This window comes from Taudactylus pleione, unplaced genomic scaffold (genome assembly GCF_031769625.1).
Source record: "Taudactylus pleione unplaced genomic scaffold, aTauple2 ptg000289l, whole genome shotgun sequence".
NCBI lineage: Eukaryota > Metazoa > Chordata > Amphibia > Anura > Myobatrachidae > Taudactylus > Taudactylus pleione.
This window is the reverse complement of record NW_028284691.1, coordinates 3,971,430-3,990,565: the sequence shown is the minus strand read 5'-3', so window position 1 is coordinate 3,990,565 and position 19,136 is coordinate 3,971,430. Positions and strand designations below refer to the sequence as shown.

The following is a 19,136-nucleotide window of genomic DNA, read 5'->3' as shown; positions in this document are numbered from 1 at the left end:
CTCTCCTAGTCTTTCCACCTCACGTCTTCTATTTTACTCTTTACACCTCACCTCTCCTCTTTTAGTAATTCCACCTCACCTCTAATTCTTTAATCTTTTCATCTCCTCCTTTAATTAATGCACCTCACATCTTCTTCTTAGTCTTTTCACCTCACCTCTCCTCCTTAGTGTTCCATCACATCTCTCCTCCTTAGTATTTCGACCTCACCTCTCCTTCTTTAGTCATTCCACTTCATCTCTCCTCCTTAGTGTTCCATCACCTCTCTCCTCCTTAGTCTTTCCACCTCACCTCTCCTCTTTTAGTCATTCCACCTCACCTCTCCTCCTTAGTGTTCCATCTCATCTCTCCACCTTAGTCTTTCCGTCTCACCTCTCCTCCTTTAGTCATTCCACCTCACCTCTCCTCCTTAGTGTTCCATCTCATCTCTCCTCCTTAGTCTTTCCACCTCACCTCCTTAGTTTTTCCATCACACCTCTCCTCCGTTCATCATTCCACCTCACCTCTCCTCCTTAGATTTTCCACCTCACCTCTCCTCACCTCTTTTAGTCATTCAACCTCACCTCTCCTCCTTTAGTTATTGCACCTCACATACAGAGTGGTGGCAGCAGCACCATCACACACCACTGACACCAATGTCACTGTGTGCCCTGTGCACAGACTGTTATGTAGACTGTCCTATTCAAGTGAACGCGGGCCCAAAGCACCTCTCCCCCAACCCATTACTGGTCGTACGCACGGTGCCACTCCTATCTCTTGCATTGATAATGTCAATAAATATTGTTTTTGTTATTGCTCAGCTTCAACTTGACAGATCGAGATGAAACAAAGTGCAGGTTATTTCTAGGAGTTTCCACAACAAAGTGATCTTGTTTTCATGAAAATTGATTTAGTCGTTTTTTACGTCAACTTGGACAAATCTACAGACACAATGTTCTTATAACTTTAGTATAGAAAACACATAATTTTTTAACATATAATGTGTGCGTATTTATATTTAATATGTATGGGGAGATTTATAAATCCTTCCAAAAACGACAAATAGAGGTGTTATGCATATCAACCAATAAGATTCTAGCTATTATTTATCTAATACAGCCTATAAAATGATAGTTACAACCTGATTCGTTTCTATGGGCATCACCTACAATTTTCCTCTTGAGAACATTTTATAAATCACCCCATAGTCTATTCTGATATACTTATTTTGTTGTTTTTATTATTATTATTATTATTATTATTATTGTTTGTTTTTTTTAATTTTGTGGAACTGAAAGTCCTTTTTGGGCTTTCAATTCTACTGCACATGTGCAAATCTACTAGCCGTATTATGCATGTGCATATCCCATGAGTATCCAGATTTATCTAATACAATGGAGCTACAGTATGTACAAACATATTCTTTAACCTATAGCAACAGATCAGATACTTGATCTGCTTTTGAAAAATATGGTTGTTTGCAGTGAGTCACAGCACTTATTTTATTATATAAGTAATTTTGTAGTGCCCGCAATCTGGTGTTATTATCACAAATTCTTGCACACTAGTGTATGCAGATACATGGCAATCCGTATGGAAACTTCCATCGCCTACTCTCTTACACTACTGGTGTTATAGATTGCATCGCACAGCTCCACCTTGTCATTGACCTGAACGCAACAGACTCGTTATTTTTTCAAACTGTCTTTTAGATGGTTATTTTTGTGTGTCCTTACCCTTAATATATTGTAAACTCGAAACATAAAAATCTAAAACTTCCTGGAAATTATATTCAACTTGTCCATCCGCCGTCTGTCTTACTTGCTGTTCTCTGTCCCTTATCTGTTTACATTAAAATGGGCTGAGGGCCTAATTCAGATATGTATGCACACCCGATGGTGGGGCGCATACGCATTAGCAGGACCCATTCTACGCATGTCCACAACATGTCCTGCGTCATCGCACGCAGTGCCCCCTGAGACACAGCCTCATTGACAGGCTGCAGACCTTTGGGGGCGAGGAGGGAGCATTCTGGAAAATGGGAGAGTGTTGTCCCCTTTTTCTGCTAGTTCTGAGACCAGGGTCTGCATCTTCCGACCTGGGGGTCACTCAGATGACCAATGGTCTCGCAAGATTATCCTATGCTGCATATTAGGACACATCACTGGAATCTGCGATTCCCTGAGATAGAAAAACGATTATTAATGGCCAGTGTCTGCAGCACAAAACCACATGATGACTTTTGCAGTAGATGAATATTTATAAACAGTTTGTTATATTAACTTGGTTATTTGCTACTGTTTTTAATGTACTGTGTTATTAAACAATATAATGTATTGCTATTATTGGTAGGTAATAACCTATTCTGGAGGTGAACTTGTGTTCTATGGTCTCATTACAATTGAAATGACCGCTCTGAGAGGATTAGAAATTGTTCATGTTAATTTATAGTTGAGAGTATTATTCAGTGTTGGATGACAGAGCTACGTATAATTAGAGCCACTCTTTTTCTTTGCTAGAACAAACTCGACATTAATTCAGCTAGAGAGATTTTTCTTGGTCCAGTGGAATTTAAAATAATTGTAAGTGCTACGTTAATTTATAAATGTATAATAATAAGCAAAAGGTCTATGTCTGTGCTGGCAACAGTGACTGAATTACTAGTTTAATTGATGATTTGCAATGTTGTGCCATTGTTTGCTGCTCAGATTGTTCAAACTGATGCCGTCTGATTATTATGCTTAATTATTTCTGAGTGCTAATATAGAGAAGAGGATTTTAAAGTGGGTCTTGACAAACATTGGGTGCCAGTTTTAGTGGACCCCTGTGTCATTTTTGGTGCTTCCACACTTGGGGCGTGATTCTGAGGTGGGAGTAAATAAAAGAAGAGCAAGTAACTGTGCACCTGGACAAACCATGTTGCAATGAAAGGGGTGCAAATACATGTATTATTTTTGGATGTGGGGTAAATACTGACAGCTTTTGCATGTAGCCCACAAAAGCTGGACAGCTTTATTTTTACACTGCAATTTAGATTTCAGGTTGGACACACCCCTCCCAAATCTAAATCTCTCTGCACATTGTACATCTGCCTCACCTGCGGTGCAGCATGGTTTTACCAAGGTTCAAAGTTACTTGCACTTTGTTGCTTTACTCCAGTTCAGAATCAGGCCCTCTATCTTTTATACTGTATGGTGGGTCCTTATGACATTTGTGGTGGATCTTCATGCCAGTTAATGGTGTTTCCACACTATGGTGCTAATTCGGAGTCTCACGAAAGTCGCAATGCGCATGGCTCTTGCAAATTTCAGCATACTGCACATGTGGCAAAGAAAGAAATGTGCTTCTGCTCGGGATCAGGTATCCGCACAACAATGGAGATCACTAGTGTGTATGATTGATCCGTCTGCTGACCAATAGTGCCACACTATCTATGAAACGGGTCTTTCTAGGTGGCAACCATGCGATCGCATGGGACTCTTCTGACTCCTGAGACTGTCGTAGGCGTGTTGGCAAATGCCACACTCATTCACAGCTTGCGGATGGAGATAAGACGCCTGTTTCAGCCAGATTTTTTGCACCCAGCATTTGGTGAAATTCAAGATAATAATGATACAGATGATGTGATGTGATTATATGGTGGGTCTTCATGTCACTTGTAGTTTTTCCAGAATTACTGTAACTGTATGGTGCATTTTCGTGTCATTTATGGTTCGTTTTCATGGCACCTAATGGTGTTTCCACATTATGGAAGTAATTCAATTAGGAGCGAGTTTGTGAAAGCGAGTTTGTTTCATGAATGCGCGCACCCGATTCAATTATAAATGTCAATTTACGGTACTTGTGGCAAGGTTGCACGATTTTTGTTAAAAAAAAATCCTGGCGCTGTTGGTTATATAAAAAAAATGTAAATATGTACCTACTGCAGATAATTAAAGGGTCCAGTAAACCCAAAGATCAATGTGATCTCAAAAACACTCATAATCTACAATCTCACTACAAACTATAATCTCACCGTCGCTGTCACGTTCTGCTACCAAGTACCCATAGGCATAATCTACAGTCTCACTACAAACTACAATCTCACCGTCGCTGTCACGTTCTGCTACCAAGTACCCATAGGCATAATCTACAGTCTCACTACAAACTACAATCTCACCGTCGCTGTCACGTTCTGCTACCAAGTACCCATAGGCATAATCTACAGTCTCACTACAAACTACAATCTCACCGTCGCTGTCACGTTCTGCTACCAAGTACCCATAGGCATAATCTACAGTCTCACTACAAACTACAATCTCACCGTCGCTGTCACGTTCTGCTACCAAGTACCCATAGGCATAATCTACAGTCTCACTACAAACTACAATCTCACCGTCGCTGTCACGTTCTGCTACCAAGTACCCATAGGCATAATCTTCAGTCTCACTACAAACTACAATCTCACCCTTCGCTGTCACGTACTGCTACCAAGTACCCATAGGCTTAGCTGATTGGCACCCTCGGCAGTGTGACCACGCTATTTTGACCAGCTGATGGGTGACTATTGAGCAATATTTTATCTCCTATAGGGGACATTAATTGAATTATCAGTGGTACTGGACGGTATTATTTGTGTGTACTGGGACGTCAGTGACATAGAATATTCCGAATTTGTTGCTCTTCTTTGACCAGCACACTGGATATGCCTAATGGAACTTGAATAGCTGATTAACTGCTATAGGATACCAATTTAGCTACAATAAACATATTGTTGCAGACTGCAAACTACTAGCAAATCGAAACGATACCTTGTCCTAGCAATCTGCTAGAATTCTTCTTGCACATCTCTCACAAAGGTCTTGATTCAGTATTCAGTAACATTAGATTATTGCTGCTATATATGTTATTTGTAATATGATTATTAGGTTGCATGTTCTTCGATTAGTTTAGCAACTATTGATGACATTGTCATATATATATTGTGGGCTATATCCTTCAAACAGATTTTTATTCATTATTTTTATTGCCTTTTTAAATGTGTATATTTTTTCATGTGTATGTAAATAAACCTATATTGGGTATACTAAACAAGCCTCCTTGTCTTTAATAGAGAGCACAACCTTTACCATATGTACTTCTGTACCAGCGCAGTCATTTTTCCTAATTTATAAAAGGTGTCAAATGGATGATTTTTGCTCTTTTTATTAATAGTGGAAAAATGATAGCAAGCAGGTGTTTTTCAGCAAATTAAAGTCTTCCCAGCATTTTGGGGAACAGAAAAATGTCGGTAGAGTAATATTTCAGTTTTTTTATTCAAGTTCTGCAAGTTCATAAACCACTAACCCATCATTACAACGCCTCCACATACCTGTCCCATCGATACAACACCACCACATACCTGTCCCACATCATTTACACCTCCACATACCTGTCATACATCATTTACACCTCCACATATCTGTCCCACATCATTTACACCTCCACATCCCTATCCCACTTCATTTACACCTCTACATACCTTTCCCACATCATTTACACCTCCATATACCTGTCCCACATCATTTATACCTCCACATCCCTGTCCTACATCATTTATACCTCCACATCCCTGTCCTACATCATTTACACCTCCACATATACCTGTCCTACATCATTTACACCTCCACATACCTGTCCCACATAATTTACACCTCCACATACCTGCCCCACATCATTTACACCTCCACATACCTGTCCTACATCATTTACACCTCCACATACCTGTCCCACATCATTTATACCTCCACATACCTGTCCCACTTCATTTACGCCTCCACATACCTGTCCTACATCATTTACACCACATACCTGTCCTACATCATTTACACCTCCACATACCTGTCCCACATCATTTATACCTCCACATACCTGTCATACATCATTTACACCTCCACATATCTGTCCCACATCATTTACACCTCCGCATCCCTATCCCACTTCATTTACACCTCCACATACCTTTCCCACATCATTTACACCTCCATATACCTGTCCCACATCATTTATACCTCCACATCCCTGTCCTACATCATTTATACCTCCACATCCCTGTCCTACATCATTTACACCTCCACATACCTGTCCTACATCATTTACACCTCCACATACCTGTCCCACATAATTTACACCTCCACATGCCTGCCCCACATCATTTACACCTCCACATACCTGTCCTACATCATTTACACCTCCACATACCTGTCCCACATCATTTATACCTCCACATACCTGTCCCACTTCATTTACGCCTCCACATACCTGTCCTACATCATTTACACCACATACCTGTCCTACATCATTTACACCTCCACATACCTGTCCCACATCATTTATACCTCCACATACCTGTCCCACTTCATTTACGCCTCCACATACCTGTCCTACATCATTTACACCACATACCTGCCCCACATCATTTACACCTCCACATACCTGTCCTACATCATTTACACCTCCACATACCTGTCCCACATCATTTACACCTCCACATACCTGTCCCACATCATTTACACCTCCACATACCTGTCCCACATCATTTACACCTCCACATACCTGTCCCACATCATTTATACCTCCACATACCTGTCCCACATAATTTACACCTCCACATACCTGTCCCACATCATTTACACATCCACATACCTGTCCCACATCATTTACACCTCCACATACCTGTCCCACATCATTTATACCTCCACATACCTGTCCCACATCATTTACATCTCCACATACCTGTCCCACATCATTTACACCTCCACATACCTGTCCCACATCATTTACACCTCCACATACCTGTCCCACATACCTGTCCCACATCATTTACACCTCCACATACCTGTCCTACATCATTTGTACCTCCACATACCTGTCCCACATCATTTACACCTCCACATACCTGCCCCACATCATTTATACCTCCATCTACCTGTCCCACATCATTTACACCTCCGCATACCTGTCCCACATCATTTATACCTCCGCATACCTGTCCCACATAATTTACACCTCCACATACCTGTCCCACATCATGTATACCTCCACATACCTGTCCCACATAATTTACACCTCCACATACCTGTCCCACATCATTTAAACCAATATTGAGCTTTTCAGAGAAATTCACCTTAAAACTGACATGTCTTTTATTGGACAAATTATGATATTTAACCTCCAAATGCGTGATTACTAAAGACTTACCCTACCTTTTCACCTGCTCAGGGGGTGCACACAAAAACACAAATTCCTCTGGAAAATCAATGTGAGTTTGAAATTGAATGGCAAATGTAATTCACAGTGTGAGTTCGCCGTGGGAACATCTCCCAAGACTCAACTCATACCTAATTGAATTGACCCCTATGTAACTAAATGGTGGGTTTTGGCATGTGTGGTGGGTCTCCATGTCACTTATGGTGTTTCCATATTACAGTAACTGTATGCCATTTACGGTGGTTGTCCATGGTATTTGTAGTTGTCCTCATGCGTAAGGTCCCAATGTCACGGTGTGTCTCCATGATCACTTTTGTAATTATTTGCTATTAATGACTTACATCAAACTATATCATAATGTTTTAAAATTATTTGAAAGATTTCTGTTTGTTTGTTCTTTTCCAATTTCCAAACTGTTTTTCTCAGTTGGTAGGCTGAACTAAGCAATTTTATATTTTGTGTTCCAGCTGTGTGGTTGATGAGATGGATTTCTCCGCAATGGAGTTAGATGAAGCGCTCAGGAAGTTCCAGGCTCATATACGGGTCCAGGGAGAAGCTCAGAAAGTAGAGCGACTTATTGAAGCATTTAGGTATGTGCTCTATTTATCTCATACCTGTGTTTTCTATTTCAATCACTCCACCTCTAGTGGCTGCATACTTAAAACAATTGTGACAGAGGGGATGCATTCGGCATCCCGGCGGTCGGGATGCCGACGCTTACATTACCGGCGCCAGAATCCTGACCGCCGGGATGCCGATGGTAAGTAGCAGGGTTGGGGGGAGGGTTAGGGTTAGGTTTAGGGGTTAGGGTTGTATGTGAATTAGAAAAAATATCTATACAGGTAAAGCCTTAGGACACTTACAGCACATATACCAGGGTAGCAGGAGAACAGCATATCAGGAATGCATAATATTTTGAGCTGCACACAGTTAATTAAAGATTTAAGCTTGTCTAAGCTCTTGCAGTTTGACTTAAGCAGAGTCAGATGGTCAGGGCCTCCGTCACTTGGAATTTAAACAGCATGTGTGAAAACACTGGAGAGGGATGATCTCCCCCTGGAATACAGTGTCTGCATGTGAAGGTCAGGCGTGAGGAATACATTTCATGAGCTGATCTTTGCTCTCACAAGAGGCATGTGGAGATGGAACCATGTACTGGTAACACGGTCTAGAGAAGAATTATTTTGGTCATTTGTAGTGAAATTATTAAATACTCTGTATTACTTGTATTACTGTTATGCAGGATACAACATAAATACAACATACAGTATATATATATATATATATATATATCTATATATATATATATTAAATGTTTGAAATGACTAGCAAAAAAACAAAATAGGAACCAGTAAACCATGAATGTGTCTTACCATATCCAAAATGCTTGAGACCAGAAGTATTTTGGGTATTGAAATATTCCGTACTTTGGAATACATGCATACCGTAATGAGATACCCAAGTCTAAACATGGAATGTATTTATGCATACAGCCTGCAGGTAACTTTATACAATATTATTAATAATTTTGTGCATTGAACATAGATTGTGTACATTAAACCATCAGACAGCAAAGGTGTCACTATCTCAGCTGCTGTAAAAAAAAAATCTGTATTTCGGAATATTTGGATATGAGAGACTCAATCTGTATTACAAATAAATGCCAAATTATTTACATAATAAATGGTAAATCTGCCACACAAAAAAATGAAAACATACTGAGACCCAAATTGCAGTGGAAATCTCATTTGATATAATTCACTTTCATCAAGGTACTGTAGGATCATTCATCAGTAACCTAAGGGTCTAATTGTTATTTTTCTCTATGTTTCTGTATTACTTTATATTCGGTTTTACCACATATCACAGCGATACAGAGTGTTTTGCCACCGCAATTTACCAAGGTTACACCTGTGGGAGAGGCAGTGGCATAAGTTCATCCCAGATGCAAGTTATAATTTGGTGCCCCCCCCGTCACAGCCACTGACACTGTAATGGAGCATTTCACAGGCAGACAGGCTATAGATAGCTGATGGTCTGACATGGAGCTCTCCACTAGTGTATGGTGGCTTCTCAGGTGCCGGGAAGGGGTGCCATGTATTGGGCGGCTGTGACAGTACACTCTGGGTACATAGTTACAGTCCTAAGTGGAGTGAATATGTTGTGGACAATGGAGGAGGTGTCCCTTCAGAGCTGGAGCCCGGCGGCAGGCGCCTCCATTGTCTCCCATAGTTCTGCCCCTGGGGAGAGGTAGTTTTGACAGACCACCAGTCATGCGACGTAGTATTACCTTGGGCAGTCAGCATAACGCTATTTGTGAAGTCTCCGAAGCATTGTGCCCTCAGTGTGGGCCGTTCTGCGCATGCACAAGCCGAATGGTCACGAGCAGCAGAATCCCAGAGGAGATATCCTGCAATCTATCTGCTTTCCTGCAGCCTTGTACGTGTGAACCCAAAGCCTGCAAATGCGCAGAATACCTGCCAGCTGACTTTTAATGGTGGATAGTGTTGTAAGTATACATAACGCCATCCTGAGATGGCGTCTGATTTTTAGCTTAAACTGGGAAAGCGATAACTTTTCAGTTTGTTAAAATGAACACACTTAGCAGTCCCCATTGCAGGCTAAGTGTTCTTTCACTAGCATTTATTTTCTCCACACTGACCTTACACAGATTAACATGAAAATCAAACACCTACCCATACCAGCTTTTCCATATATACAATTGGGACAGTGTCAGGGCGCTGCTGCAAGACATGAGAGGGGGCATGTTCATGCTACAGGGAGGCTTGGTGACAGTACAGTATACTGTTCATTGTTTTGCACATTGGGGTAGTTCATACTTGGGAATATATTCAGTGCTTCTTAAGAACTACCCCCTTCCCCTCTCCTAAAAATACTCCTTTAATGTCAGGAGCCCCTTCAGTGGGTACATGTGGCATTGAAGGGGCGTCCGTTATCAGGGCACATCATCCAGTTGTCCTGAAACTGAGATAAAAGTCCTGATCTTTGTGATGGTGGGACCCTCAAATCAGCATTCTTGTGCCTAAATGGAGACATTTGCTTGTATGGCTTACCTGAAATCATAACTCCACTCTGGTAACAACAATACACATGTAATCGATCAGCTCCTTACTCAGTGATCTTACCCAGACTTAACAATTATGCACAAATATTATCTACACCAGCGCTAGAATGTGCAGCAGGTTGTTTATAGATTTGTTACTATTTATACAATTTAGATTTGCAAGCAAAGGACCTGATTCATTACGGATCACAAATGTGATTGCAATAGCGATTACGCATGCAGTCTCACTGCGATAGTATGCTATTCCTATGTAGCACAACATAAGGACGCCCACTTTACCTTACACACATCCGTAATGTTTGGCAAGACTGCAAAACCATCGGTACCATCGCAGCCTCCCGCACACTTTCACAAGCTCTGACTTATTTAGGAATTGCTAATTTCATCGTACGCTATGAGTACTCAAGCTGCGTACGGCATCGCAGTGAATAATTTATGCACGCCCATGCAACAGCGTTCAAACGCCCTGGCACGCCTGTGTTTCGCCGACCACACCCCTGTCACCTCCCACAAATGACACTTCCTGTCAATCACTCTGCGATGGGTGTGCGCAGTCCCGATCGCAGTGGTCAGTTTGCGTGCACACACTGCGATACTTACGCATTCGCAGTACACAACAACCGCCCGATTGCTTGCGCAATCGCAGTTGCGATCGGTAATGAATCAGGCCCAAAGTCAGCTCATCTAAAGTTGGGCATACACTATAAAAATGTGCGCCTAGCCAACGAAATGTCGCAAAGGAACAATATATCGCATGCGCCATACACACTACGTGATTCGGTGTATGACCATCCCCGTGTAGTAGCATGGCGTTGTTCACCACATCATCCTATCTGCTGTGTAGCACAGCAGATGGGACGATGCGATAAATTACCGCTGTGCACGTGCAATCGGGATTACGCTCTATACAATCTACATGATATATTGTTCCGATCCCCGTCAGAACGTTGATTTTGCAATCGATTTTTTGTTCAATTTAGCTCACCTGAAATCAAATCAAATGTAGAAATCCCTGTAAAAATCCCACAGTTACATGAATTCGATTTTGGAAGTCTTTTCTAAATCGAATTCTATGTGGTTCCATTTTGACTAGTGATTTCTTGTTTGATTTTGTATGTCCATGGGCTATTCTGAGCCGGTCCTGGTTGTGAAAATATTGGAGACAAATTACGTAGAATTCCCCCATATTAGCCACAATCAGCACCGGACTCTTTCCCTTTCTCCGGGTACCCCGGCCAAAGCACCAATAAATGGGTTTCCCTTCTCCAGGGCACCCCAGGCCTGGGCTGATAGCCCAGGGCTATCCCCGGCAAGCCTGGCCTGTGGATGCTGGGTTGATTGTGTATAAAAATAAAATAAATAACATTTTCTTTTACAGTAAAACTAGAGGTCCCAGCAAGCCTCCCCTGCATACTGGTACTTGGAGAACCACAAGTACCAGAATGCGGGGCATTAATGGCCCGCTGGTACATCTAGTTAACCTGCAAAAGAAATATTAAAATAAAGACAACACTCACACACCGTGACAGTACAACTTTATTACACGCACATATACTCACCTACAATCCCTGTACACATCATCTACTCCATGTAGGCATCCACCGTCTTCACAAAACAAAAAAACGCAAAGACCTGAGCATACAGACATAAGTACCATCCTCTATGGACGGTATTTCCCGAATGACAGCTCAGCCGTGGTATTTTTTTTTAACAGTTTAACACTTTTCCACATTTTTACACACAGAAGCATGCACAGATCTTACTGATCTGTGCATGCATCTGTGTAATTCACACCTGCTCATGCTAAAATAGCCAGCATGAAGCAGGTCTATTATTTTAGGGATTTAGGTTTGATTTGGAGTTCGATTTGGTGTATCAAATTGAATATTGGTAAATCTGGGGTTTCTGTGTTGGTCTGTATAAAAGTACCAATGTTTTGCTGATATTCGATTTTGAGTGAGATTTGATTTTATGTTCGATTTGACATTCAATCTTGTAATCTCCAAAGGCAAAATCGAATGAAAACAAAATGCAAATCGAATGTGAAATCACTCAAAACTCAAAAACAATCAATTAGTAAATATACCCCTAGGCTCTAGTAGTACTGTACTGACATGAATAGATATTATGATCTTGTGTTGCAGCCAGCGGTACTGTATCTGTAACCCCGGTGTTGTCCGGCAGTTCCGGAACCCTGACACAATCTTCATTCTGGCATTTGCAATCATCCTCCTGAACACAGACATGTACAGTCCAAATGTCAAGCCAGAGCGTAAGATGAAGCTGGAGGATTTTGTGAAGAATTTAAGAGGTAATTATCACTCTGTTTTCCAAGAAGTCTCCTGACATTACCACCAACCTGAATTGATGTTATACAGTATGTATAGGTTTAAGAAGAAAGTATAGATCAAATGTCTTGCATATGTTCAGGGCCGGATTAACAATGGGGAGGGTAGAGCTCCTGCTCCAGGCCTCCCCATCAAAATAGGCCCACAGGATCTGCTGTAGACAGGAAAAAAAATCCTGCTACAGCCTGCCAGCTGCCAATCCACCCCATCCCCCCCTCCAGACCATCCATATTGGAATCACCGGGCATAGTGTCACACTGGAACTGGAAGGCTTCACTAATGCTCTCTGCTCTGCATAGTGTCATGTGCCAGCGCCTCCTCCAATCATTCCAAACATGCAGCAGCAGTAGTTCCCACAGCATCCCTGCTGTAAAAGATCCACCTGCCCCTCCGATACAGGCCGCAGTTACTATAGAGAAGGGGAGAAGAACACGATCACGCTTCAAGGACTTTAAGATACCGTCTCACACTGGCCGAGTCAAAGCTTTAATAAAGCCGCCCTGCACTACTGAGGCAGCACTGCAGACACCAGCCCACACGCAGCACCCGGACAGCAGTGACTCTTACCAACAACCCCTTGGACCCTCATCTCCACAGCATCAAGCACTGATCTCCCGCTACTGCCAGAACCCCCCTTCCACTCCTTCCCCCTCCCATTCCCTACACTTACCTGTTCCTGTCTGCTCACTTTCCCTCACCCCAAGGAATCAGCTGAGCATAAGATTTCCTCCCCAGCCATGCTTACTATAGTATAACATTCCTGTAACTACACAGCTGTGTTTAAATTAATTATTGAACAAAAATCCAATTTGTTTTTTTTATCCATCTCATTTGCCACTGTATATTCTACCATTAACAATTGTGTCTTCCACAACACACATCCCTCTGCCGGCCATCACCAGCATCAGTCATCTAGCCATCACAATGGACCTTGGGAAGTGGGAGGCTGCCGGCGTCTCTGGGAGACCCCCTAGGAAAGGGTCCTAGGTGGACCTGAACACAGATAGATATTTATATATTATTTGTGGCACTTACTAACTCTTTTTATTTAGTTCTCATTATGGTATCTAGATCTAATTTCTTCTCCGTATAGCTATTAATAGTCTAAGGTCTCTTGTTTTAGATAGACAGATTTCACATTTATAACATCACTAAGTGACCCCTATGCTCTTTAGTAACGGGGTTTCACATTTACATCGTCACTAAGTGCCATTTTTTTTGTCGATTATGGTCATGTTAACAAGGGGTGTTTCCCTTCGTTCGTAGACTATCACATTATGCTATTAATAATATATCTCCTGTGCAGACCACACCCCCACAGCACTGGTCACACTTCCCACGTCACTACTCACAAACCTATGGCGCTAATCACACCCCCCTGCAGTGGCACACAATAGGCCCTTTATAAATGTCAGCTCCAGGCCCACGTGGACCTTTATCTGGCACTGCATATGTTGTAGTATAATGTGGGGGTGTAGGAGCAGACACAGTAGTTAAATGCACCAAGCAGCAACAACTAGGGGTAAATTTACTAAAGTGAGAGTTTTTAGAAGTGAGATAAAGTGATGTTTCCCATAGCAACCAATCAGATTCTACTTAATTAGCACCTCCTAGAAGATAATAGCTAGAATCTGATTGGTTGTTATGGGCAACATCACTTTTAAAACTCACTTCTAAAAACTCTCACTTTAGTAAATTTACCTCCTAGTCTCTTTCTCTTCTACTTCTGGTTTATGCCCCAGGCACCAAAAATAAATTGTAAAGTTTACGGAGCATGAGAAGTCTTAGTATTGTTATGCTGTGTAATATTGTATTCCCATTATTAAAAAAAAAAATATAACAAAATATGTGTTTTAAATAGCTAATTAGATAATGTTGTTCACTCTTAAAAAGAAACTATTCTGTGATCTTCTGTAGAGTTAAACATGTAGACACTCAGAGCCGACAGATCACCTCTGTAATGATAAAATCTTCAGAATGTATAATGCTATATTTATAAATCTCTTGGTAATTAAACGTTGAAAATGGGAAAATGTGTTAATTATTTCATAAGAAATAACTGAGGAAAGACCTGCGTGAATATCATTTTCACCTTTCTGTTGTGTTGCTTGGGCTTGAAATGACAATTCAGTAGCTGCTGCCTGCTTGTCCCTGGGAATGATGATATTGTACTTTGTAGTGACCTTGCACTTACACTGGTAGCATCAGGCTATAATAACTCCTAGGTTTGTCATTTAGTCATGAGAACTGTCGCTCTCCTCAGGTGTGGACGATGGCGAGGACATCCCACGGGAGATGCTAATAGGCATTTATGAGCGCATCCGTAAGCGTGAACTAAAGACAAATGAAGATCACGTCTCTCAAGTTCAGAAGGTTGAAAAACTTATAGTAGGCAAGAAGCCGGTAAGTTATTGATGGTAATTCACCTTAGTAATACAAAGTCATTTATTGAACTTTTCATGTCGATAAGAGAAGGGTACGCCATTTACCAATGAGTCAATGAAAAGGTAATAATGTGGCATAACTCCCAACATTGTCCCAGAGGTAATCAAGACAGCTTCAGCACACAACACAAAAACTGGGAGTGTTCACTCCATATTGGGCTTGTGCCATGTCCCTTAGGGGCATTCCTGGCGCTTCTATAGATGCCCGCAACCATCTTTCCCTCCTCTAAAGAAAAAGCTTTGAATTGCCACACACATTAGTGAGAGGTATTAGATTACTCAACATGGTGAGCAATCTAATACCTGTAATAAAGAACTGTAAAAGCTTCTGAATAGCACATTTAACTATCAGTGGAAACATCCTACTTTTACTGAACTTTCAGTGCAATGTTATTTAAATTGAACTAATATTCTTAATATATGTTTCACTATATTGTCATGATTAAATGTCAGCATACTATTTCCACAATATTAGGACATGTTTTATCTAATTCTTCCACTGAGGTTCTATAAATTGTGAAATGGGTTTAGTATTCCATGAAATTATGGTGCTCACCAAAATGGACTATACTACTTTGGAATCCTTTCTAAACTAAAGGGGTTTCTCAGCCCCCAAACAATATGTACCAATTCTTTTCTTGATTTAGCATGTATTATAGCATATATTATCCCAATGACCAGTAGTTACTACCTGGAAGCTGTGTTGCAGCTTTGCCTTGTCTGGCCTCGAGTCTTCGCAGCATTTGATAGTTTCCAGCTTCCATCTCTACTTGTTTGCAAACATCCCAACATTCCATTGTTGACAACTAATAAGGACTCCTGTATTGTGTACTAAGGGCATGATTCAGCTTGGATCGCAAGTCTGCGGATGAAAGAACCCGGTCGATGTTTGTGTTCTGCGTATGCACCGCAGGTCGTGTGTACAAACCGCCCGCTGCGAAAGCGAACACAGCAGATACGTAGAGCCATTGCAGAGTGATTGACAGGAAACACCATTTAGGGGTGGTGACGGGGGGGTGGTAGGAGAAACGCAAACATTCCAGTGCGTTTGAATGCCATTGCATGGGCATGCATAAAGTATCTGTGATGGCATACGCAGCTTGAGCTCTCACTGTGTGCAGGAAAGTTAGCAATTTAGTGATAGGGTCAGACCTGCCTAAATTGTGCAAGTGGCTCTGATGTACTTCGATGTTACCGATGTTTTGGCTGGATTGCAAGGTATTACGGATGTGCGAGAGGGGAAGTGGGCGTCCGCATGTTGTCCGTGCGAGTGCTTTGCGATTGCACTTATTAGCATACTTTCGCAGAAGAACTGCATGCGCGATTGCAGACGCTATCACATCAGCGATACTTGCTGAATCAGGTTCTAAGTGATACGATGTTACTGTTGACACATGTCTCATACTGCATGTATTGGAGAAGAGAGATGATTGTCACGGCACAGCAAACACCCCTCTCACCTTATCCTCTCAGATGGAAGATTCTGTAACACTCAGCCATGGATAAGAATGGACGTTTTGCTACACACATATTATTTTCTGTTCAAGCAAATAAATCATTTGTGACATTTTAATTTTAATAAATTCACCAGTGTTTGGAACTGTGTAATATCACATGTTAAAGAAGTCTAGCTATACTGTAAGTTCTTTTATCTCTTCCATATTATTGCCACATCGGGTAATTGTACAATGGGGGAATTAGCTCATCCTAGGGCTTCACACTCGCTGAAGAAACCTGCATCTCACACAGCCAGGACGCTGGCAGATTTGGGCTTTGTGGAACAAACCTAGGGGTTTATTTACTAAAGTGTGGGTTTATAGAAGTGGAGATGTTGCCTTTAGCAACCTATCAGATTCTAGCTATTATTTTTTAGAAGGTGCTAAATGTTAAGTAGAACCGGATTGGTTGCTATGGGTAACATCTCCACGTATAAAAGCCCACACTTTAGTAAATGTACCCCCTACTGTCCAGATTTAGAAATAACGTGGTGTTACTCCTCCCGGAGATAGTTATATACCAAACAAAATCATTATTTCCCTAAAAAAGTCCTGAGTCCTAAAATTAGTACAGCAATATATTCAAACTTGTTATTTTTGTTATGTGATTTTAAGAGTTTTGAGACTAAAATGTTATTATTTACTCATCCAATCCTTCATGTTTGTTGCAGCCTGGTTGTGTTGTCACTGCATTTTCTGTGTTTATCATGTTTTACTGATAATTAATTTGTGTGTGTCTTTTTACTGTAGATCGGATCCCTACACCATGGACTTGGCTGTGTAGGTATTCGTTTCCTTAACACTTCCTAGCTAATCTTCTATAGGACCCAATTAATGCCTCCTGGTTCTGATCCTGGACCTCACATGAAATTGTAGCTTTGACTCCAGCCTGCTACAACTCTGCATCTGCTAAGCACTGCTTAGTACACAGATCAGTAATAATACCATTGTTTGGCCAAAATCTATTTAGAATTACAAATGTACAATTGCACAGTGCTTTCTATTTACATTTATGAATGTGTCAGGTAAATCTGCCAAAAGGCACCTTTAGAAGGAACACTACCGAATCTCTGCCAGGGAACATCTCGCCTGCATGGGTCAGTGAGCACATGTTTGTGAACAAATCTACTTGCAGCTCAATTAAAGAAATGCAATGTTAATGCATTTTTACATTCAAGATCTTAATGACTTTTTTTATCCTAAGCTTAATCAGTATTTTGCAGGCCTAGAACAACACCTATCTGATGATAAATTAATCTAGCCTAGTGCGTTATAATAGCTGCGCTTTGTAAGCAACTATCTTGGCATTGCATAGCATTGTATTATTCAAATGTTCTAAGAAAATGTTGAAATGTCTATACAGTGTGACAGAGTGTAGTATCCTGCAGGCATCGCCAAATTTAACTAATCCGGCTATGAAATGTATTTACGAAGTAATAAGTAGCAGGAACATTGCTGCAAAATATGAAATAAAATCATGTTTTTCCCCATCACATACATTACATTCAGTTATACCGTACAGCATGGCACAATCAGGGCACTTCTCTTTTCAGTGAATGATGTTTTAATGTTGTTTTGACCATACATCTCCCCCAGTCAGACACTGTTTTGTACACACGAGTGTTGTTTCATATATCTGTGTTTTCTGCCGTGTGACATTTCCATTAATGAGTAATAATACATGCAATATTCAGCTCAGGAAGTTACATTTGTATTTCTGCAGTTAGCCACATATGTGGCTATACGTTCTATGGGCCCGATCTCTGAAACACTAGGGGGCTGATGCAGAGATCTGCGCAACGCTGTTTTGCGGATGGATATTGCGATGATTTAGCACTGAGCATGCTCCATGGCCAATCATACACAACTATGAGCAACTACATACAATTGCGATGTGTAGGCAACTCTGTCGCAACTTGGTGGCAACGTAGTGTGCATGTAGGCTGAGTGTTCCAAGGACAAGGGAGTGTAGGCAGAAATGTGGGCTATGCTGAGTTTTGTGTCTCATACACCAGATACAGGACTGGTGCAGATGCGTGTTGGGCACACTCGCCAATTGGACCAATCTTGTTTGACTCCAAATTGCTTAAAAAAAATATAGCAATTCCCTACAGGCTGCATATACATAGCACTTTATAGATACTTTGCTGACCGCAACTGGAGGCCAAACTTACTGTAGCTTATTGTCCTCTATTAGAACGTGCACAATGAATGCTGTAACTGACCTTGGCCATAACAAATTCTACCTTTTTGTATTTTTTTCACAGTCTACACCAATTACAGCATTATCACTATATTCTCCCTAGAAGACAAGTATACCCCTTTCACATCGCAAAAGTAACCTGGTATACCCGGGTCGAGGTGCAGTGTGAACGCGCCACCAGAGAAATTGGCGGGTCCGGCGACTCTGCATTTCAACCCGGCAATCGAGCAGGCTTGAACTCGGGAACAAGCCGGGTTGAAGTGTAGTGTGAACAGGCCCTACCCTGGTTATCCAACCCGGGACTCAGCAAACAATGCTGATTGGATATTCCTGGGTCTCACTGGATGATGTCAGCA

General features: G+C 41.4%; 1 protein-coding gene across 3 annotated transcripts in view; it reads left to right on the top strand.

The window, feature by feature from the left end:
* IQSEC1 (IQ motif and Sec7 domain ArfGEF 1) overlaps window positions 1–19,136 on the top strand; it is a 135,026-nt gene that overhangs the window by 79,094 nt on the left and 36,796 nt on the right. For all 3 annotated transcript variants that reach the window (XM_088482469.1, XM_088482468.1, XM_088482470.1), the window contains exons 5-8: window positions 7,672–7,794; window positions 12,434–12,600; window positions 14,901–15,040; window positions 17,328–17,357. In XM_088482469.1, the coding sequence (XP_088338595.1) occupies window positions 7,672–7,794; window positions 12,434–12,600; window positions 14,901–15,040; window positions 17,328–17,357 (460 nt within the window). The remainder of the gene's footprint in view (window positions 1–7,671; window positions 7,795–12,433; window positions 12,601–14,900; window positions 15,041–17,327; window positions 17,358–19,136) is intronic.